Source organism: Alligator sinensis, unplaced genomic scaffold, assembly GCF_000455745.1.
Source record: "Alligator sinensis unplaced genomic scaffold, ASM45574v1 scaffold1190_1, whole genome shotgun sequence".
Classification (NCBI taxonomy): Eukaryota; Metazoa; Chordata; order Crocodylia; family Alligatoridae; genus Alligator; species Alligator sinensis.
In genome coordinates, this window is record NW_005842969.1 from 190,700 (window position 1) to 208,721 (window position 18,022).

The following is an 18,022-nucleotide window of genomic DNA, read 5'->3' on the forward strand; positions in this document are numbered from 1 at the left end:
CTGTATAAGCCCAACGTGTGAATTTAAATCAGTACAGTTGCAGTCCTCAGAATAAATGTGCCTATGCAAGGGTTTATACTAGTATAGCATGTTTTCTGTACTGGTAAACTTTCCCCTGACAAACAATTTTACAAGCTTCAGGCTTGCATTTCATTCCACAAGTGACTGAGGCCTAGTTTTTTAAGTGACTTAAAATTATGGTAGTTTCACATTGTTTTCTTGTGCTGTTAATTAGTAAAAAGGCATCCAGGCAAGACGACACTGGAAAACTGGTAAATTTAGCTCTTCTGAAACAGCAGCTCTTTCCTTGAGGTTAAGTAGCTTTTGGGACATGATCAGCAGGCATCCTATCAGCAAATTTTTACCTTCACTGACAACATCCTCCTCTTAACTGAACTAGAATCTTAACACACGCTGGTTTGTCATTAAATCAGCAGACTGCCAAAGCCTTCTAAACCCTTTTCTGGGCAGCTGCCTGTCCTTGGAACTTTGTATATTCTGGTGCACATCAGGACCAGCTTCTGTAGCGAGAAGCCCAAATTGTTCAGCTTTTGTAATTTAATCTGCTTCTGTGAAATATTCTTAGTTCCCATCCCGTGCAGTTACAGCTCATAATTTAAAATACTGGGGCAAAATGAATTTGTTCTTTGTGTTGTTCAGTCCTTTCTTTTTGGTTGTGATTTTTTTCACAATGCCTCCCATGTGTCCTGTATCTTGCAAGGCTGGCTAAAAGTGTACTACTTTCCCTCTTCACTGCACATGTAAGAAAATGGCAGGGAAGGGAGGAACTTCATGGCCAGCTTCATCTCCCAGTCTCTTTGAACCTTGGCTGATGTCCTGGGTTTGACAAGCAAACTAGGCTGCGCTGTTGCCTGTTATTTGTTGCCACAGCCCTCACTTCCACCCTCTCCAGTCCCTACTGTCAACCCACTCCCAGCTCATGGCTCAGGCACCATGCTCTCCTGTTGCTTGGTTTTCTGGCAGTGTTTTCTAAAATCTGCTATAGTTCAGCTACAACCGTTGCATCTGAAGCAGAAAGCTAAAAGCCTTCAGATTCTGACCTGTTATGGTCTTTCTAAATTCTTTGCAACAGAAGAATTGCTCTCTTTTTCTGCACTCAATAAAAGCCTAAGAGCTCAAGGTATTTTCCAAGGGATGTCTTGAGCCTGGAAAGGTTGAGACTTGCTGGTTTAGCATATTGAGGCTTGTTCTGGATTGGTCTTTAGGGTTCTGGATTGTAAACATAACTCATTCATTTCCAGAAGAGAATGCAGAATCCTTTAAGACCATGGTATTGCATCCCAACCTTGGGAAGTACACATTAGTTAACCTGTACCTAATTTTGGCTATTTTAAAATGCTACTTTAGGTTCTTTAAGTGATCATTTTTTCTATTTTAGTGGTAGAAGCTTATAATGAATGGAGAGGATGAATATGCTGGTGAAAGGATGGTCCCAGGTCTGAAGGGCAGACTAGAGTACCTCTGACTGTTCATTTAATTAACTTAAGCCTGAAATAAATTGAATTTTGACTTGAAATGGAGCAGAAGCAGTCAGCAATGAACAAATGACTTCTTCTCTGGGCTACTTATCAGAAACTAGTTGTTATCATAAAATGACTTACACAGGTGACATCAGGTACTTGGTTATTGGTGCTTCAGAAATTCCCCAAAGGTATACACTATTTATTGGTGGGTTTGTCATTGTGAGGCGCTGCGGTATCTTTCTGGCAGTCACACTTATTCAAGTGAATGTGCTAGCTTATTAGGTTCCTGGTAAGCAGATTCCATGTTACTTGTACTGCTGGAAGGCTTTTTCGGTGACATAGAAGATTACTGCAAAGTTGTGTAAACCAGTAGGAAAAAGGGTCCACTCACAAATCAGGGTTGTGTGGCCACCCCCTAAGCTGGCATTCTGTCCAGCATGCTTGTGTACCTGCCACCTCGCCCACAATAGTGACAGGGGCAGTTTTGGAGTTCTGCTGCAACTCCCTGACTTTAGGTGGTACTGAAGAATGTTAGGAGGTGCCTCTTTTTCTGCCTTCTCTAATGACCGCTGCAAACATCCCAGTGACAATTGAAGAGACAAGGACAGACCCATCTCCAGAGAGGGATGAGTCCATGCCTTCCTTTTCAGGGGTGGGGGGAGTGGGGAACAACTGTTGAAGGCTAGGGCCTAACCAGTTAGCGGACCCTGGATCCACATGCATGTAATGAGCACTTATTGCAGATAAATATTCTTGGGTGTATACCAGCAACATTGAAACAAGGCCAGGTGATGTTCATTTGGGATCACCATGGAACAGTAGAATATGCACAGGCAGCAAGATGGACCCATTTGAGTACGTTGGGTGAGAGTTATGGAAGGAGTAACTGACATGGTGCACACTTTTGGAACAGGGTGTTTGCACATGAAGCTTTTGTGCTATAGGCTCCTTTTGAAACAGTGCGGTCTGTTACAGAAGGGTTTGCTTCAGAACAGGGTGAGAGGAAAACCAAAAAGACCACTTGTGAGCAGACTTGTGGCAATGCTTGATAGAAAAAAATAAATCATGCCGGTGCTGCTTTCATCTACGGATGGGGTCTAAGCTCTGACCAGGTTTGTCAGCCCCACATGTACCTTAGAATCTAAACATTGAGGAAAAACTGAGGAAGCTTCCAAGTAAAGATCTATTCCCTTGGGATGTATGCTTTGCTAGACAGTAAAGTGTAGTGGAAACGCCTTGAATTTTATATCTCATAACTAGCAATGTTGTTTGAAAGTGCCACAGACTTAAAGGTTAGCCTGTAGGTGCAGAGAATCATGCTGATCAATGTTGCTGCATTATTTTACTTGTTCTATCTTTCCTCCCCACCCCCTTCTCTCTCTCTAGCTCTCACCATTTTTTTTTTTTTTTTTCTTACCTAGACTGAGCTCTTCTTGGAAGCAACTGGTCTTTTGTGCTGTTTGCAAGACGCTGCAAAATTGGGCCCTTGTCCATGACTTAGGGCTCCTTAGTGCTACAGTAATTAAAAATAAAACCCATTAATTAGTTTTCTGGTTTTTTTCCTTAAAAGAAAACGTGTCCTTAAGATAACCCCAGCACGGTTAACTTAGCTTCTTGAAATGCTGCCTGAGATAATTTGGGGGGGGGTCACTTTTTTTTCTTTTTTAATTATTTGACCACAGGGCATACAAGTGAATTTCATTAGTAACCACATCCACAACATTTTACTTCTAATTGTGCAGTAACTGCACAGTCCTCTCAACCCTACAGTCATTCAGGGATCTATCTGGTCTGCAGTAAGGCATACTTTCCTATTGCTTTGATCTGCTTTTCCTTTGCTGTTTTATTACTCCTATGTATGTTCCGAAGGCTGGCTTCATGTATAGCCAGTTTTGTGGGTCTCATGCCTTTATTTCAGGATCTATGTAACTTGAAAGGAAAGACCAATGATTAGCTCCTACAGAACAAATGCTGTTGCTGTATCCAATTTCACTATACCCCCTCCCTCTCTTTTATAAAAGTATTTTAATCATATTCGTAATGGGTTATGATCACGTTAGTTGGGGAGAGGGATGGACAGGGACACTTCCTCTAAAAAATAACCTGTTACAAAGAATGCAATATTGACTGCTGATGGTACTGCATAAACTGCCGGTGTTTGAAGGACCTTAATTGCATGTTTCCACATTTTCCAAAGCAGAACCTAAACTTAAATTTATAGATGACTTAGTCTGGAAAGAAAATACTTTCTATTTTAAGGTAGCATAAGAGTGATGTTGTAGCATAAGAGTGAATGCGGTCGTCCAGAAGTTATGCGAGAGGCAAGGATTTCTTAGGGTGATATATTTCTATTGGCCCAACTACATAGTCAAGATAAAGTTAGACAGGTTTTGAATGCAAGATGTTCTTTGTCAGAGACCTTATAAATTAATGTCTTGAATTTGAAAGTTTTTCTAATTTTAGCCTGACTTTTCTAACTTTAGTTGGGCCAATAGAAGATCCTTGCCTCCTGCTTCTATTTTAAGATAATTTCATGGAGTAGTAGCAGCTTCCTCTCCTCCCTTCCCACCCCCCATACACAAATTGGTGTGTTGGTCTAGGTTTGTGATGGTATCATAAGCCAGGCTGTGTGAATTTCTGTGAGGAGGTGCTTTCTCCAACAGGTTCCTTAGACAAAGTTACTGGGGTGGGAGGGAAGGAGGTTGCCTCAAGAGCCGTGGATGAGTTTCAGAAAATGCTTGTTGCTTAATACTGGTGTGTGTGTTCACTTAAGTGTGTGTGTGAAATCTGCTAAAGAGTGAATCATTCCTTCTGAGTGACAGATGGATTAGCTGGATATAGCAACATCTTCCCATCCTTTCTTTTTCTCTGACATTGGCTTTCTGCAGGGTGGTTCAGAGTAAAGGTATTCACACTGGAGAGGACTGACGTAAATTGCCTGACCTGCCTTCTAGATGTTCTGTCATGTTTTGCCACTTAGGCATTCATCCTTAATTACAGAAAATGTGGCAGCCCGTGTCCTAGAAAGGCAAACTGTATTCTGATGACTCAGTATTTAGAGCCTTAATAGGACTCTTGATAGCGGATATAAAGTTTATTATGAGACTTTTGGTGGACCTATACGAGATCCCTCTTTTTTTCCCCAGTGTTTTACCTACAGTACAAAACAAAAAGAGTCTGTTATGCAACTCCCGTAAAGAGAAGGCTGCTGAATTCCCATACTACTGAGTGGAATAACTAGAGTGGAGGTTTTGCCTTTTGATGCTCCTTTGACAGATGTTTTCAGCAACTTGGTCTTAGACAAAGGAAAGTGTCTGCGCTTTTAATGTGACATATGTAAGCAAAGTCATTACTTACCTGTCATTTCAGTCATTATTAGTTGCTTTGCCACCCATTCATTTTTATTTCCTATCGCTAGAAGACTTTGAATATAAATCACTTTGTTTTACTTGCTTATTAGTATAACGAAGCTGTTTGGTCTGTTTGTTCACTGTCCCCTTACTGTTTCAGAGTGGTCCTGTATCTTGTTTTAAGAATTCCATTGTGGTGTTTTTCTACATAAAGTCAATTTTGTACCACTCAAAGGTTTTATGTTTTCTGTGCTCTGCAGATTTTTATATTCAAGATGTGGGACAGAATAATAATTTAGAAGTTGTCAAAGTGTTGACAGCTGTTGTTTGAATTACAGCTTTTTCCACCTTACAATGCATTGGTATTGGGTAAGGGAACCTCTTTCCTGAGCAAAGCAAATAAAAAATTTGAATTCTGGGTCCTGTGCTCCTCGATGTTCTTCTTTCCTGCCTCAGCAGCCCTTGATGGCATGTACCAGCCTCAGTCTGATTTTGCTTCTCCATTTACGAAGAGGATAAGCATGTTAGTCTGGTGGTCAGGGTTGTCAGAGCTAACCTGACAGTCATTTTAAATTTTAGCTTCAGTAAGCACCCTTTCAGTTGGTTCAGATGGTTTGCTGACTTTGACTACCCTAGGAAATTTTGTATGCATTAACAGAACTCTGCCCAGCATTTGTGCTAGTGCTGATAAAACTTAGGTAAACGTTGTGGCTTTCCCCCCGATAGATTAATAATTTTGATCTGAAGAGACCGTGACAATCTTCTAGTCCAGTGGTGCTCAACCTTTTCGGCCAGTGGGCTGGGTGGGCAAAACCTGGTCTGTCTGCAGGGTGCATCAGGCTGGTGGTCCCCATCTGGTGCCCAGCACAGTTGCAGTGGGGCCACCCAAGCTGCGTGGAGCCAGGAGGGATGAGGCAGACTGGTCCCATGAGGAGGAGGGGACGTGACTCAGCCCTGGTCCAGCCCCAGGGGGAGGGTACACAGCTCTTCCTTAACCTTCCATATGGGTTGGGGCTTGGCAGTGGGTGAGGAGTGGCTGTATTAATTGCACCTGTTCCCCTGCTAAGAAATTTCCTGACCTGGGAGGAGCCCTGCAGGTGACATTTGGCCTTCAAGCTGGGGGTTGAGCATCCTTGATTTAGTCCAAAGGTTTGGACCTGTTTGGTAGGTGCCACAAATTAGCTCTGTAGCTTCCCTTCATGCTGCTCTGATCCCCTTCCCTGACTGCTCCGCTTTATACTGCCTGCCCTATTTGCCAGTGTATTGCCTTTCCTCTCTGCCATCTATTGCAAGCCACACATAGGCTGTCCATGCCACTTCTGGCATTTATGCCACAGGTTGACCACCCTTGATCCAGTCCAATTTTCCCCTTGTGTCACACAGGCCTTTGGGCTTTTTGCTTCAGGTATAACAATTGTTGTTCATCTACAGCAGGTTTTAGAATAATATCCTGTCGTCTTGATGATAAATTTCAGGGATAGAGAATGTACCCCTGTCCTTGATAACCAGTGAAACAACTTAACTACCGTCATCGTTTAAAAAAAAAAAAAAAAAATGTCCTTCTTTTCTGTCCTGAACTTCTCCAGACTTGATTTCTAGCTGTAGGGTGTTACAGTACTTTTGTCTGCTAGATTGAAGGGTTTCTATTAAATTTTGTTTTCCCTCAGATACTTAGACTGTGGTGAGGTCACCCTTTCACCTTTTCTTTAAGCTAAGTAGCTAAAGTTCCTTGCATCTCTTACTATAAATCGTATTTTCTAATCCATCAATCATTTTAGCGGTTTCTTTCAATCCTCTCCTGTTTTCCAGCATCCTTCCTGACTGGTGCCAAGTAAAGGTAAATATAGCTTCTTCCTCCTCTTGGATATTTTTCTGTTTATACATCAAGGGAATGTCTGTATATACATAGCTCTTCTGGTCACACTGTTGCCCTGGGAGCTCATGGCCAGCTGATTATCTACCCTGAGTCATAAGTTGGAGTCACTGTGTCCCAGGGTCACTCCCTTGAATGTAAGCTTAGTTTATGTTCTTTATTCCTATGTGCGTGACCTTTATATCTAGCTATATTAGTACTGACTTTACCCAGAGATTCAGATTGCTTTGTTTGAGTTGCCTTCTCCCTTTCATTATCTACCAGTCTTATCTGCAGATTTCATTAGTGAGGCTTTTGCCTTCTTCCAGGTCATTAATAAAAATGTGAAATAGCATAGGACCAAGAAATGATCTAGTGGAGCTTACAGGAAATGTAAAGCACTTATGGTTATTGGTTTACTATTAATTACAAGTTAAGAAATTACTTGGGACATATTAACTGGATTACACTGGCTATATTGACCTGTATTGTTTTAGTTTCTTAATTAAAATATGATGTTGCATAAAGACAAATGGATTACAAATACTTTTGTATATTACATCAACACTATTACCTTTTGCAGCCAAATTTTTTTATCGCATTAAAAAAACAAAGTTGGAGTTGACTGTAGTTTTCATGGGTACATGTTGATTAAAAGAGGGCAGTATAATTAAAAGTTCAATATCATCTATTTTGTTACTTTACATGGGTTTGACATCGGGCTGATAGGCCTGGAATTTTCATATATTAAATGTACCTTTCTAAATATTTAACTCTGCATTAATTTTCTTTTGCTCCTTTTGTAAAATTTTCTAGTGATTAAAAAATATTAAAAATCATCATCAGTAGTGTTGAGGGCTTCTTGGCCAGCAATTCCAAAAGTGTTAGACTGAAGTTATCTAGACCTGCTGGGTTTGGTTTTTGTTTTTTTCCAATGGTCAAACTTTTTAGTATCCACTCTAATATCCAACTGCATTTCTGTTGGATAGAAGATGTATCTTCTCCATCATGCCACGATGTCTGGATTCTCTTCCTTTTCTGCATTCTGAGTTACGTGTTGTTTTCATTTAGTAGGGAATCAGTGCACTGGAGGTGTTTCTTTGTGTTCTAGATATAAAACACTATTTCCCCTTGCTCTGTTGGCAATAGACTTCTCTTTGCATACTTTGTTTCTCTTTATCTTTTTTTTTGCAATTTCTGGCTTCTTTCTTGGGTTCATTTCTATCAGATTCCTTTTTTTTTTCTTCATTTATGTTGTGGTTTTTAAAGTAATTTTCATTTCCCCTTTAAGGAAAGCTTGCCTTCTAGCCATGCTGGAGTTATATCTTGATGTGTGGGTTTTAGAGCATCTAGTAAAATGTCCTCAAATGGTTCTCAGCTATCATTTTGAGCTTTCTTTTGCTTTTGGCTTGCAGTTATTTCCAGTTTTGTGAAATGTAATGTGTTTTAACCCATGTGGTTGGGATAGTAATCCCTCTTTATGCACCACAGATTCAGTCAAGTTAGGATCATTTGTACTTGCACATGCCCTAACTCTCTTTATTTCTGTGATCAGCTCCTTTTGACAAAATGAGCTCCAACACAGAATTTCCCCATGTTGTTTTTAGCTAGTAACTTTTCATCTAGAATTCTTAATTCCAAGAACATTTCAATAAGGATGGTAGGAGATGTCCAGCACACATCCCTTCTACACATAGATATGTTCCTAAGAAACTGGATCCTTTGCCCTCTGTGATTTTGTGGCTTGTAACAGATGCAACCTGCTCCCCTATCTGTGCTTTCATTAGCTTAACCTTGAAACAAATGGTTAGTGGCTCAAAAGAAGGCTCGTCTTTTGACAAGCGTTCCAGTCTATTTTGCCCACTTGTTCTTTCTGAAATTTGGTCATGATCCAGCCATGCAGATCTTTCCTAAAGGTGTGAGTAATATTAGCTTGGTTAGACTTATAAATGGGCAGTACTAATTCCTCCTGTTTTATTACCTATACTCTTAGCATTAGTGTAGACTGGCAGTTCCCAGTCTGTGGTACATGTACCCACCAGTGTTGCATGTTAACAGATTTATTATAATTACTTTATATGACAAAAATTTACTGGTGGTATGTAAGGCTGAACTGAAAAATGTGCTGGTGGAACGTAAGGTTGTATCGTTTTAAATTGGTGGTACACAATCTGTCAGTTTGGGAAACCGCTGGTGTAGACCATTATTGTATTTCTTCTCCTCTTGTCTCTTAGTGCTGCTGTTAATATTGATCTTGACCTAGTGCTAATTCAGTGGTTATCTGTTTGCCTGATTCCTGGTTTGAAGTTTTCCTGACTAGTCTAGCCAGTCTCTGTCTGGATGGAGGTCATTCAGACCATTGTCTCCTTTCCTTAATAGAAAATGACTTTTGTTCCACAACACTGGAACCATCTGCAGTGTCAGATGTACCAGATAGGGGTAAAAACTGCTACTTCTTGGTGCCTTTGGCTCACAGGATTGAAAGGAAGATCTCAGAGAAAACATTGCTCACCTTTAGTAAACTTGGAAGCATGATAAAATAGTATGTCCTTTGAGAGCGATCATGTGAAGCATTGTTGTTACTGCTTTATATGTACTGGTTTGCCATTGTCTCCTGAATCTCATCGATCCATTCAGGCTGCGTGTCATTTGTTATACTCTTTATGCTCATGTCCTAATTCTAATAAATGATGTTTATTCACATATTAATGGTTAATCTTCATATATTTGTAAAGGTAAAGATCTCTTTATTTGTGTCTTTTAAATTGTAAACCAAGCACTCAGTATTCAGTTTATTTCTGTTAAGTTGGCATCAAAAGTATTACTCTATGATGCTGGGAGTAAAAGTATACCAGGAAGATGGGTCTAAACCAGGGGTGGGCTAAATGTGGCCCGCCAGGCCATTCTGTCTGGCTTGTGGGGTCCCTAAAAAATGTAGAAAATTAATATTTATCTGCCCCTGCCTGCCTGTCATGCGGCCCTCAATAGCTTGCCAAAACTCAGTAAGCGGCCCTCTACCCAAAATAATTGCCCACCCCTGGTCTAAGCAGACTATCCTGTTTTTGCCCAGCAATTGTGTACTTGACCAGGGTCTCGCTAGTACAAGAGGTTTTGAGTTTTGACTTGCAGAGTTCCTGAAATGCTTTTTTCGAAAGCATAGGGCATTTTTACACATGCTCCCAATGTGGTGCGGGGCACTTCTTTAATTAGCAAGCTGTGCTAATTTAAAGTGCTCTTGTATCATGTGTATCAGTGGCACAGCATGCCTCTGTGCTGAGAAAATGGTGGCGGTGTGCTTTTTAAAGCACACTGAGCATGTTTTAGAGTGCACTGCTGCCACTTTCTCACTGTGGAGGTACGCTGCACTGCTGATGCATGTAACATGCGAAGCTGCCAGAGTGCGTCAGTTTTACTTGATTAATTGAGTCAGTTCCCAGTGTGTTGGAGTAGTTGCCCTGCACGTGTGTAAGTGCCCAGAGTCCAGGCTCTGTTCCTGTGCACCAGCAGGAACAGAGCCTGGACACAAGCATGGAAAATCTATAAGAGTTTGAAGGGCAGAGCATCTTATTGGTTAGTTTGTTACAAGCAAGTAGTCTGCCGACATTGAGGCATTTAGGTGTGTTGAGTTGGCTTGATTGAATGCTTTGTTGCTATTAAATGATTTTCCTAATTGTCATGTTCACTAAGGTAATTCACTGTGGTCAGGTCTCTGGAACCCTCAACCAGTAGTCAACAGCCTGCATTTTCCACATAAAATGGGCACAGTTTTCTGATCTGGACAAGATTACTAGGTGAACAGTGTTAGTTTTTTACTGTTCACATTTTGAAGGCTGTCTTCAGTCATGTAAACTTAACGCTGCAGTTAGATGAAAGCTTAAATTTTGTGATACAGTTATGCAGCAGTTTCCAAAACACAATTATTACATGGACAGTTGTGTAGTCACATAATTTTGGAGCCTGACCACATTTCCTGCAGGAAGTCTTGTAGGGAGGCTAATTGTCTGCACAGATGCTTACCAGGGGATAATAGACAGTAGCAATAACCTTGACCCGAAGGAGACTGGATTGTGCTTCCCTCCACGCTTTCTCCTCTTCCCCATGATGCCGAGTCAATGTAGTTTGGGGTCAGGAGCAGTCTGTTTGAAATAAGGCAGTATAACATTAACCTTAATTGTCCAGAGTGTTGTGCGAGTTTTTGCATTCATTTGATACTTAGGGATGGGAAGAAATATCAGTACTATTTGGTGACTTGCTCCTGTCTATACCTGTAGAGAAAATCTATAATATGTACTTCTAATGCAGCTTTCAGAACCTGGTTGAGTCCTTCCAAAGCAACCTACGGTCTAAGGGAACAGCTTAGTTGAGGGTATTTAAATATGTTGCATCTTTACATTCTTCTGGGTTTGTTGCTTAATGCTGGATCAGCTGAACCAAAACTAGAATTCAAGTTGGAAGTGTAAGCATTTGAATTCAGACTCACAGAAAAGTTAGTGATGTGAAAAAGTATGCTCCCCACCCCTATTGAGCATCAGGAAGGATGGAGGCAGGATTGAAGAGAATCCTGTCTGGTGGTGACGCAGTCAGTATGGACAGGAGCCATGGGGCTGCTTGCCAGGATCTCCTAACCATTTCTAATCAGCACAAGTGCATAAACAGAGGATACTGGAAGGAAAAAGGAAGGTGTGGAGCAATCCCAGGGAAAACCTGAAGGAGCTGTCATGACTGGAAGTACTAGGAAAGAACAGTCACAGCCCAAGGTTTCCATGGAAGGTAATTTGTTGGATGTTTGCAAGATGTCAACATAAGGTGAAGCACTATGGAAAAGACTTGGACTTTGCCCTTCAATTTAGAAAGGAAGCAGTCTTCAGTGACTTGAATAAGGATGTAAGTTAGTGGGGAGGATGGAAGCAGGATTAGAAGAATCAGAGTAAAGTGACAGCTGTAAATAAGCATGACTTAGCTTAGAGATGGTGCAATGTGAGGCTGAGGACACTTTCTGGGATTGCATGTGCAGAGAGGAAGGATCCTAAGATGTTTTAGGAGGATGTGGTAGTTGAAATGTAGTGAGACTGAAAAAGTCACTGAAGGTCAGACTTTGGCAAGTGGGTGGAGTTTGGACAGAAACTTGAATTTAGACATACTTGTAGCACAGAAGTTAAGATGACGAAGTCAAAGCAGGAAAAGAACAAGTGAGGGATCTTGTTAATTTGGACTTTTGTCTTCAAATAATGAAGAGGAGAAAGGAGGAAGAGCATTTTCACATAGTTGATGGGAAAACCCAGCTATGAAAGCATAAATTAGAATAGTAAGATTACTGGGGTTTCCTCCAGTGCTAATTGGAGAAGATTCTGACAGATAGCCAGATCAGCCTCTTAGTCTTTCTACTCTAAAATAAATTTTATCAACTGTATTTCCCCTTCTTTTAGGTATTGCTTAAAAGTGTTTATAAAGCATGCCATGGAGTTTGACTGAGCCACTAATAGACATCTGCATCTAGGACGGTATTGATGCGAGGGAATGTATTTCAGCAAAGACTAAAAGAAATCAGCTTTTCATATGGCAAATATTTGGCAAATTAAGTTTCTTCAAAGCTTTTTTTGTGCCTGAACCTCAGAAATGTTCCCTTAGTAATAACTGCTATTCAAATTTGTGTCTCTTCTTTCATGTGAATTTTACAACAGAGCAGCCACTCAAGAATGTGTTGTTTGTTTTAGGTTTTTTAAAGCTTTTGTGAATTGGGTTAAAATTCACCCCAAAAAGATTGACAAATGTTGTTTAAAGGTTAAATGGTAAAATAAGACTCACTAAGTTCCCATCAGAGGAACTGGGAAAATGGACTGGAGTACCATTTAGAACCTAGAAAACAATAGGCACAGTCAGGGGCTTGAACTGGGGGTGGGGTGGGGATTTAGGATTTTCCAGTTTAGTCTTTAACTTCTGAATAACTTTGACATCAGTAAAATGCATGTCATACTTCAATATATTAAATCTCCATATGTTGCTGAAGTGCTTTGAGTCCTTCAGATGAAAGGAACTATAGAAGTGCAGGGCTGTATAATGATAGAACAGTTCCCGTTTCACATCTGTGCACCTGTCCAGGGTGTTGGAGAGCCTATTTGCATAGCTGTAGTCTGATTGATTTTTTTTTTTTAATGGGGCTCCTGTGCAAGGCCTATTCCAGTTTCAGTTCATTTGGATTTTATTTTAGTTGGCTTAGTGATGTACTAGAAACCAACTTATTTCATGCAAATATACTGTTATGGGCTCTTTGGACTGATGTTAGAGATGCTTTTAAGTTTTCTTAGTGTTTGATGTTTTGTTCCTTCCTGCCTCAGCTTTTCAATAGAAATATTTTCTTAAGTATTTTACTTCTGTTGTAGACATTTCGCATTCAAAGGTATTGAAGTATTGTGTGCTTCCAGGAAAATTGTCTTCCTGGGGCGTGAGCATATAACAGTTGACGCACAGTTAGAAAGTACAGCAAATCCAAGTGAAGTATTAAGTTTCTTATTAAGCCAAAGTTTGCTGTAAAGCTGCTTTTCACTACTAGGAGTTGCAGCTGGGAAAACAGTGGTGCTTGTAAAAGCATCTCTCTCCTCAGTAGCTTCCGGTAGCAAGATCAAGCCCCAGAGTGGCTGTGATGCCCCCGGTGGCTCTGTGACTTCTGTCCAGTTCTGGCAGTCCATGTACCCTCCCCCCCCCCCCCCTTCCCCCCCCCTTCTTGCTTGCCATGTCTTGCTGATAGTATTTGATTGGGAGAAAGGGAGGCTGCCCCCAGGGTCCCAAAGTGAGCCTGTGTCTGCTACCCATCTGTTGGCTCCACCCAAACCCTAATGATCCCTGCCTTGCCCTCAGGTGCTAGTTGGGGCCCTCTGTGCTCTAAATTGCCTTAAGGGCTAATTCCATGGTCTCCAACCTCCCCCACAGCTACACCCATGCCTTGCAGATATTACTCTTCATCACTTGGGTGGGGTACTTTGCCCCAAACTAATGCCAGGCCACCTCAGGCCTCTTCACCTTTATTGGGGCCCTTCAGACTCTGGTTTTACCCTTCTCAGGCCCCTTGCTTTCTCAGTTTCCTCACCTGTCTTGGGATGCAGGTGTCTGACCCTGGTTTTTACCTTCTCAGGCTTCTTGCCCCTTTTGAGCTATGGCCTTAACCCTCTCAGCTTCAGACCTTCTTTACTACTTTCCCAGTTGTGCCTGTCTGCATCTTGAATTTGGGCCCTGGCAGGGCTCAAAACACCACATGCCCTTTGGGAGTCTTGTGAACTCCTCCCCTGTTAGTCTTGCTCCCCTGGTATAAATAAAAAATAAAATAAAGGCAAGCAACCACCTAACATACAAACTCCTTCCTCCCAGCAAACATATAGGAAAAAAAGAAAGTGCGCTATTGCTTTAAATATTAACCTTCTTCATACTGGGTCTTACTTCCCTGCAAGCTGTCAGCTCCTTCCTCGCAGGTCCCAAGGCAGCTCAGGTATCAGTCCAGTGCTTCCCGTACAGCCATCTGGCTGCAGAGCTCTTCTCCCTGTGGTCTGCAGGGCCAGACTGCCTGTCGTGGCCTCAGGCACTGGCTTTATGTACCTCCTAAACCCTGCCTCTTCCAGTCAGCTGACTGCAGTTGGATGGATGGCCTCCAAGGCAACTTACAGCTGCTGCTCTAGCTGCTTTAGTAGTGCCCTTGCTGCCTGAGCATGGCTTTGCTCTATGGTCCTGTTGCAGTGCAGCTAGCCCTGTTATAAGTCTCTGGCTACCTGTTCCCCTGCAACCCGTGCGTTATGGGCAGTGTTTCCCCCTTCCCCAGACCTGGGGAGCTCTCTGCTGCTGCTGTCACCTTAACAAGAAAGCACTTCCCATCTTTGCTGGGGCTAGAATCATGGGGCACTTATACACATACTCTTTTTTCCAGTGACGCATTGGAGATCCACTGCTTTCTGCATGCGAGCTGAGGCTAACTGCACTGAGTTGCATGCAACTGTATAAGTGGCAAAATGCGCACCAGCGCTGAGAAAATGGTGACGGCGCGCTTTTGAACTAAAACACATAAGCGCACTGCTGCCATTTTCTCAGCGCTGACACGCATTTCACTGTTTATACAACTCCATGCATTGCAGCACTGGGCACTTCTCAAAGCACCCAGCACTGTGACATGCATGTGTAAAAATGCCCTTTATTTGCCAGACCTGTTTGCCATCTGACCTGCGTGTAAAGAGCCATCTTGTGGTTCTGGCCCTAGCTAAGAATAGGACACTCATAGTAACCATTGTATGGTCCTGAACATGTCATTCAACTTCAGCACGTGTAAGTATGCAGGTGTGTAGGGTGTAGGATCACTGGTACAGGACCTGACAAGGCAGCGTTAGGGCTTCTTGGTGGTACCACAATACAAATAAACTTTATAGCATATTTTATAAATATGCTTTATGGACATTACCTAAGTTGTAAAAGCAAAAGGTATATTTTTAGAGATACAGTTAACACTGCTGAATTGTAGAATAATAGAAAGTTTACGTAAACTATAGCTGGCTGCCTCCTTGCTTGTTAATTCTTAGTGCTTGTATCTGTGAAGTCCTTACTATGGATTTTGTAGACTAATCGTTAAAACTACCGTACCTGTGTGTTTTTTGTGGAGGAAATACCTAGGTTTGTATGAAAAGAAATGTCAGGAAAAAGGAGTCTAGTCTAGTCTACATTGAAGCTGCTTGAAATTTAGGTTGTGGAAGCAAAGTAGCTCTTAGCTGGGCTAATTAAATATTTTAGTGCTTACTTTTTTAAGAATGAAAGAGTTTAATGGGTTCAGTTAGGAACAAGTTTGCTTGTGGTCTGTGGAAATTTTTAAAGAAGCTGTGTAGCTGTCATATCTGCTCCTCTGCTCTGTGGGAATTATCTGGGTAGTCTAGGGGGCCAGCTGGAAGGAGCTGCTGGTAACACTCTTCAGATCCAGTGGTGGCTGCTGGAGTTGCTGGCAGAGGAAAGCTCCGGGGTGTTCCTGCTGCCAGCTGCAGGTTCAGACCCTGAGCAGTATCAGTAGAATAAATCTTCTGGTACTTTCCCTTAAACCTTGCTGAACTTGCTCTGGTCCTCGACATTGTAATGTTGCAAAACTTTAACCAGTTTCTCTATAAATGAGTTGCTTCTACTACAAAATCTGACCGGCATGGTTTGAAAAATATCCCTGGTACACCCTAGCCTCCTAGCAGAGGCAAGAAATGCTTATGCTGTCACAACCTGGCCATTTCCAGAGGAACTGGTTATGTGATGTTTATCTGTTGTTTTTAATTGCAATTAATAACTTTTGTCATGATGATAATGATATTTAGACCTCACTTTGCCATCTCCGTTTTGTTGTTCGTTTTTCTTTTCTTCACAGGCTTCGCTCCATTTCTTTGTTTTTAGGAACAAGTCATATCTGCGTCCTCTCTTCTCTCTCCCAGTAATCCCTTGTCTGTTTTCTTTCTACCTGTGTGTTTTCTAACTCATTTAGTCTTCTCTACTTCCTCTTGAAATACATCTGTGTCCCTCTCACCTTTTTGCAAGCTCTTTCAGGGAAGAACCTGTCTTCTGCATATTTCACATCAAGTGTCTAGCACCCTTGCATTACTGAGCTTTATAAAAACAAAAAACCAAAGCAAGCAAACACATCCACTACCTCTCCTTTGTCAACTTGAAAAAGCACACGATATCTAATAGAGGATTAAACCAGGGGCGGGCAATTATTTTGGACTGAGGGCCACTTACTGAGTTTTGGCAAGCCATCGAGGGCCATGTGACAGGCAGCTAGGGGCAGATAAATACTAATTTTCTAAACTTTTTAGGGGCCCTGAAGGCCGGATAGAATGGCCTGGCGGGCTGCATTTTGCTCACCCCTGCATTAAACTAAAGCAAAAAAACCCAAACAAACAACCCCACCCCCCAACAAAAGTCAGGTCCCAGTGTAATGGAGCCAGTGCAAAGGTTTGGCCAAGATAGACATCGTTAAAATAAAGTGCAGTTTTGTTGGAGAGGGAATTCTATCTGGTTTTGAGCAGCTGCCACCTGGTGCATTCTCCTAAGTGACCTTTCCTTTCTGTGGGAGGTAACTTGCATGAATGCAGTGAAATCTGTTCTGGTCACCAAGGGGTGAACGCCTAGTGAAGATGATAAGGCTGTGGACACATAAAGGGCTGCACCCTATGGTGTCATGATAGGCACCTAGCATACAGCCCAGGGTGTGTAGATAAAGAGATCTTGCTCTGCTGAGAAGGCTGTTGGTTTGATTGCTGTAATTACAGTAACGTATCAGAACGTGGATTGATTCTTATTTTAATAATATAAGTCATTAAATGCATAGTACCACTCACATTGATGGAAAAGAGAAAAATTGGTAATTTTGCTGTCCTGCAGACATGCCAGAGTTGGGAATTGTTGAATCTGAAAAGGGGGACATTTTATTTTAAGTACAGTGTAAACTAAAAAATACCTTTTCTAAATGTGTTGCAACAAATAGGCAGCATGTTAAATCTTTGTTTGCACGCCATCTTTTTTCTTTTTCCTTCCTGTCAAATAAATTTGGTTGAAAACAAGTATTTATACACTTGTCTGTTATAGTGTGCTGTATGTATACTTTTATGGATGTACATCAACTTTAATTCCATGTTCTTTGCTTACACAGGAGACAAAGATGGCAGCAAAGTGACTACAGTTGTAGCAACTCCTGGACAAGGGCCTGACCGACCACAAGAAGTTAGCTATACGGACACCAAGGTGATTGGCAATGGATCTTTTGGTGTCGTGTATCAAGCCAAACTCTGCGATTCAGGAGAGCTTGTGGCCATCAAGAAAGTGCTGCAGGACAAAAGATTTAAGGTGAGGCTTGCATATAGCTTTGACCATTCTGTAAGAATCTAGCTGTATTCTAATCTGCTTCCTTTTTCCAGTAGCAAATCCCTCGCAGACATGCTTTCTGTTGGGTTGTACAGACATGAGCACTAAAACTTGAATTACTCATGCTAATTATTTTTTGTGTAAAATGAGTTTTGAAGTTGTAGCGTCATTTCCTGACCTTGGGTTGGGCTCCAGTGGCAAACAATTAACCAGGAAAAATAGGAAAAAGCTTTTGTTGAACTTTATCCTTTCTCCCTGATATAAGGAGACTGCTTTAATAATTAGTAGTGAATGTTCAAGTGGGATGGGCAGAGACCTTCAGACTTTGTTCAGGGTAGCTTTTATGTATGCACTGAGAGGGCCTTCTCAAGCCAAGAGAGACCCTGTAGACCAGGGATGGGCAATTATTTGGGCCCAAGGGCCATGTAGGGAGTTTTGATCAGATGTCATGGGTTGGGTCAGCATTGCCG

At 41.7% G+C, this 18,022-nt stretch overlaps 1 protein-coding gene across 5 annotated transcripts in view; it reads left to right on the forward strand.

Annotated features, from left to right (window-relative positions):
- GSK3B (glycogen synthase kinase 3 beta) overlaps positions 1-18,022 on the forward strand; it is a 238,349-nt gene that overhangs the window by 52,651 nt on the left and 167,676 nt on the right. For 4 of the 5 annotated variants that reach the window (XM_025192824.1, XM_006036548.3, XM_006036547.3 and 1 more), the window contains exon 2: positions 17,341-17,534. In XM_025192824.1, the coding sequence (XP_025048609.1) occupies positions 17,341-17,534 (194 nt within the window). Of the gene's footprint in view, positions 1-17,340; positions 17,535-18,022 lie in introns of those variants that run through there. The other variant, XM_025192825.1, reaches the window with a different exon arrangement.